The sequence below is a fragment of the Talpa europaea genome, assembly GCF_964194135.1.
Source record: "Talpa europaea genome assembly, chromosome: 8".
In the NCBI taxonomy this organism is placed as follows: domain Eukaryota; kingdom Metazoa; phylum Chordata; class Mammalia; order Eulipotyphla; family Talpidae; genus Talpa; species Talpa europaea.
Genome location: NC_140075.1, coordinates 58,327,475 through 58,332,924, shown reverse-complemented (window position 1 = coordinate 58,332,924; position 5,450 = coordinate 58,327,475). Strand labels below are relative to the sequence as shown.

Genomic DNA, 5,450 nt, shown 5'->3' with positions numbered 1-5,450 from the left:
AAGATGGGTCAAGATTTCCATCTGGACAGAAACAAAAAGTAACTGAATCACAGAAGAAGCAAGGTAAGTGTATCATAAATAATCACGTACATCACTTGCCTTGATATTCTAACCAAGGAGGGAGGGATGAAGTTGAAATAAATTATTGCTTATCTCCCAAGAAATACAAGTTACATGTGCAAAAACCTCAATAAACCATCATCAAGTCCTAAGTAGCTTTGGCTAAGGGATTGACTACTCAAGTAGGAAGAACGAATGTAAATATCCGCTGTAACATCTGCTTCTTTTTATTAGGATCTAATATATTGCTGATATATTGCTTCTTTTTATTAGGATCCGATAATAAATCAACTAAGCAAATTTATTCACATGATGACAATTGAATATTATGTACACTGTGATCTGATATATTAAGGGAATCTCTTCATTTCTGTGGTATTATTTACAGAAACCCAGGCTAATTAGAATTAAAAAAAAAACTTCAGACAAGCCCAAATTGAGAGAAATTTTATAAAACACCTGACCACTAATCCTCAAAGCTCAGTTTTGATAATATACTATGGAAATGGGAGATAGGTAGCTGAAACTAGTGGAGGATACATATAAATTCCCTGGATTGTCTTTGCAACTTCTCTGTAAATATAAAACTAATCCAAAATTTAAGTTTTATGGGAAAAATAAGATTTAAAAAGAAATGTAACACAGGGCTCCTTCTTCTTTTGAATTTTATTGAGGTAACATTGGTTTACAACACTGAATGTGATTCAGGAGTACAGAATCACACCTCCTCAGTATGTCAACATACCTACCCAATACCAAGGCACCCATAGTCTTCTACCAGAGTGCTTTGTTCTTTCTCACCCAATTCATCTCTGCCTTCTCTGCACACCACAGTAGACTTAATTCTACAGACAGATTTTTAGGGTTGTTTTGGTTTGGTTATGGTTGACCCTTTCTTTTATTTTTTTGTTCCACATATAAGTGAAATTATGTGGTATTTATCTTTCTCCTTCTGACTCATTTTGCATAGCATAAGCCCCTCCAGTTCCATCCATGTTGTTGCAAATGTCAAGAGTTCATCCTGGGCCTCCCCTGTGGTGCAGCGGGTTGAATGCAGTACTCTGAAGTGTCAGCAGCCTCTGCAGCACAGGTTCCATTCCCGGCTGGTCAGGGAGACATGATATGGCAGACCTTTCCTGTCTCGCCTCGCCTGCTGCTCCCCTCAGCGGTGTATTTTGGTCCATCTGCCTGTTCTGCTCTCAGCTCTGTCTCTGGTGAATCCTCTCACGCTCCTGTGCCTCTGGCCTATACCCCAGCTCTTGTATAAAAATAAATAAATCTTAAAAAAAAAAGTAAAAATGGACTTTAGAAAAAAAAGTTCATCCTTCTTTATAGTTGAGTTGTATTCCATTGTGAGTGTGTGTGTGTGTGTGTGTGTGTATACACATATCACATCTTCCTAATTACTCATCTATACTGGGGCACTTACATTTCTTCCACAACTTGGCTACTCAATGGGTAGTCTTTTTTTGTTTCAGTGACAGTTTCTTTCACAGTACAGAAGCTTTTCACAGTGCAGCAGCTTTTTAATTTGATGAAGTTTTTATTTGTTTACGTACACTTTCATTTCTTTTGCTGTTGGAGACAAGTGCACAGAGATCACTGAAGCCAGTGTTGTAGAACATCTTACCTATGTTTTCTTCTGTGGGTATTATGGTTTCCAGTCTTACATCTAAGACCTTAACCTATTTCAAATTAATTTTTGTGTATGGTGTGAAGTGGTGATCTACTTTCATCCCTATGCATGTGTCTGTTAAGTTTTCCCAACACAGTTTGTTCAAGGAACTTTCCTTTCTCCAATTGTTATTCTTGGCTCATTTGTCATAGCTTAACTATCTATATGAGTGTGGGTTATTTCTGTTCTACCCCATTGGTCTGTCTGTCTATTTCTGTTCTGGTACCACATGATTTTGATTACTGTAGCTTATATTATGTTTTAAAGTCTGGGATAGTGATACCACCATTCTTTTTGCAGTGCTGATTTGGCTATTGAGGGTCTTTTGTGGTTCCAGATGAATTTCATTATTTTTTTTGAAGAGTTCCTTTGAAACCCTGATAGGGATTACATTGAATCTGTATATTGCTTTGGGTAAGAAGGCCATTTTAACAATGTTAATCCTTCCACTCAATGAACAGTTAATATCTTTCCAGTTATTTAATATGTTTACAAAATCTTATTCTATTCATTGTATAGGTACTTAACCTCCTTTGTTAATTCTACTCCATAATAACAGTCATATGTAACAAACCTATAGCTCAGATCATACTCAATGGTGGAAGACTGAAAACTTTCCCTCTAAGATCTGACACAGGAAAAAGATGTCCATATTCACAACTGCTGTTCAACATGGTATTAGAAGTCCTAGATAGAGCAGTTAAGAAAGAGAACAATATAAAAGGAATCCAAAATAGGAAAGAAGAAATAAAACTATCACTATTTGCATATGACATGATAATATACATAGAAAACCCTAAAGACACTACTAAAAGAAATTGAAATATCAGTAATACATCAGAAAAGCAACGTGGCAGGTTGCAAAGTAATCTTACAAAAATCATTGCATTTTTATATGTAAATAACAAGATAAAGGAGAAAGCAAATATGAAAAAACCATCTAAAATAGCATCAAAAAGAATACCTAGGACTAACTTGAATTGATTTATTAAGTGAAAATTATTCATGAGAATTTGTTGAAACTCTGACGCTTGACAAATGGACATTCAAGATAAAAGGTGAATAATACAATAGTGCCTGTCAGTGAAAAATTAATGGTCCAATGGAGATATGAAAATTAGCAATTAAGGAAATAAGATCTAAATGGACAAAAAGACAACAAGTAACCATGACTCTGTCAACCTAGATTCTAGATTTGGACATTCCATGCATTCCTTATATACAGTCTTGGGGTAAATTACTTAATTTGCCAGTGTCTGAGATTTTCTATAGGAAAGGAATAGAGATACAATGAGATTTATAATTTACTTTGAAATTTAAAAACTATATAACCTAGTTGAAGTTTAATGCCTTTCTAAATAATTGCAAGTGCTATATTATCTTCCAGCTCTTAAATACCTACCTACACTGAATCATGGAGAAGCTGGAGCTCCACAAGTTGTATCACTTTTTGCCAGATTAACTATAAAGGAAACTAAAAGGAGATTGCAAGGCTGGAGGGGAAGGGAAGGAAGACTTGGTTCTTCCAGTTTGCTGCCTATGGGCTTCCTGTGCTTGTTGTACCTGTGAGCATCAACCACCCACACTTTTTACCTCAGCAATCTGTGTTCCTTTCCGAGGTAGCAGCTATTCCCCAATATATTAGAGGAATTCATCTCATCTCACCCTAGTCTCATCATACCTTCTTAAGTAACACCTGTACTAACCAGTAGACAACCTTCCTCAGGGTCCCTGTCTTCGTGTACCACTTTATAAGCTCAAGACATTAGCACCAGCCAAGAAGCATACCATCCTTTGACATTTGAGTTTCAACCTTGCATTCCCTTAACCCAATTTGTGATACCTTTTTTGTTTTTGACTTATATAATAATTATAACCTCTTTTAATAACTCTAACCTTTTTAATAATTCTCATTCTTCATTTTCCATTCTTAGCAGTAAAAAGTGCTTCCTAAAAGTGCAAATTCTGTGTCTTCTTAGAGCTCATTATTTTTAAAATAACTACTTAACTTTAAGTTTAGTTAATAATTCTTCATATCGAATTTTCTCTGTTTAAGAAAAATGGAATGGTTCCTTTATCCTCACTAGACTATCCTTCTGTTCTTCAGTTTAGAATAAAACACTGAAGGAAGCTAACAGATATGAGCTGGAAAAAAAAAAAAAACCAGAAAATATCCAATCTGTATTGCAACAAAAAAATCAGATTAAGTAAAAATTAATATCTATCTTTGAAAAAGTCAACCTAACATGGGAAATACAGAAAATGGACAAAGAGCCTCATGTTGATATTCAAGAGGATTGTCTAACATTTATATTAATTCTGTTTGGCACTATAGAGAGTTAAGACTGTTGGAGAGATAAGAGCCAGGACCTTTTGGTCTTCAAGCCTCTCCCATAAACAGAGTTCAGAGATTGACATAGCAATTCAATCTAAAGAGGAAAAAATTAGGACACAATGCACAATGGTAAGTGATCATTCTGGCTAAAGTTAACATACCTTGTTTGGTTTAGCCATGTGAAATTTTAGTACGCTTTGCCTTTCTATACATCTTAAGTGTCTTTAAGAATTTTTAATGTAATTCACAAAATGAGCACATAGTCTCCTCATTGCCGCCGTCATGTCTTTATTCCTAAAAGTATAAATGACTGGATTTAGGAAGGGAGTGACAACTGCATCAAAGAGGGCAAGGAATTTATCCAGATGTGACATGGGGAATGGCCATATATAGAAAAAGATCAGAGGCCCAAAGAATAAAATGACCACGGTGACATGAGCTGACAGAGTGGAGAGGGCCTTGGTTATGCTCCCTGGAGATTTTTTCTGAACAGTCACCAAAATAAAGATGTAAGAGATGATCAGAATTAAAAAGGAAGCTACAGAAATAAAGCCACTATTAGCAACAATCATGACTCCCAATGTGTAAGTCTCTGTGCAGGCAAGTTTGATCAGTCGAGGCAGGTCACAAAAAAAGCTATCCACTTCATTAGGGCCACAGAAGGGGAGGTCTACAACAAAAGCCAACTGAGTCATTGAATGAATAAAGCCAATAATCCAGGAAGTGACCAAAAATAAAATGCATTTTCTTGGGCTCATGATGGTCAGGTAGTGGAGGGGCTTACAAATGGCCACATACCTGTCAAAGGCCATGGCGATGAGCAGCACCATCTCAGTGCCACCAATTGCATGAGTAAAGAAGACTTGAAGTATACATCCCTCAAAAGAGATGGTTTTATGCTTCCTGAAAAGGTCAGAAATCATCTTGGGAGTTGTGGTGCAACAAAATACCAAGTCAATGATGGAAAGGTTGGCCAGCAGGAAGTACATGGGGGTCTTTAAGTGAGGGTCATAGATCACAGTTAACACAATGAAGAGATTCCCCATCAGACTTGCAGCATAGAACACAGAGGATAAGAGAAAGAGGAGGAGCTGGATCTTCCATGAATTGGAAAGTCCCACGAACACAAACTCAGATACCGCAGAATAATTGGTTTCATTCATTGTTCTGTGGGAGTCAAAACTTCCATGCTACCTGAAAGAGAGCAAAGAGAGGCTGATTTAGGAGGAATGGCACTAATCTTAACTTTGGACAAAGTCAATAGTTGTAAAAACTAGACAAAGGCTGGTGCATGTCTTGGAAGACCATTTCAATCACAAAGCAGTGCATATTCCTCTGTTATACATTCCATTACTAGAATATATTGCACAGTATAAAAAG

At 36.4% G+C, this 5,450-nt stretch overlaps 1 protein-coding gene across 1 annotated transcript; it reads right to left on the bottom strand.

Moving 5' to 3' along the window:
- Positions 1-4,294: 4,294 nt before the first annotated feature.
- On the bottom strand, positions 4,295-5,241 carry LOC311175547 (olfactory receptor 4F6-like; the record flags this gene model as incomplete). The annotated part of the gene is made up of 1 exon (XM_084240475.1): positions 4,295-5,241. Exon 1 carries the CDS (start codon positions 5,231-5,233, stop codon positions 4,295-4,297), a length of 939 nt encoding a protein of 312 aa, XP_084096601.1. The 5' UTR covers positions 5,234-5,241.
- Between the last annotated feature and the right edge of the window lie 209 nt (positions 5,242-5,450).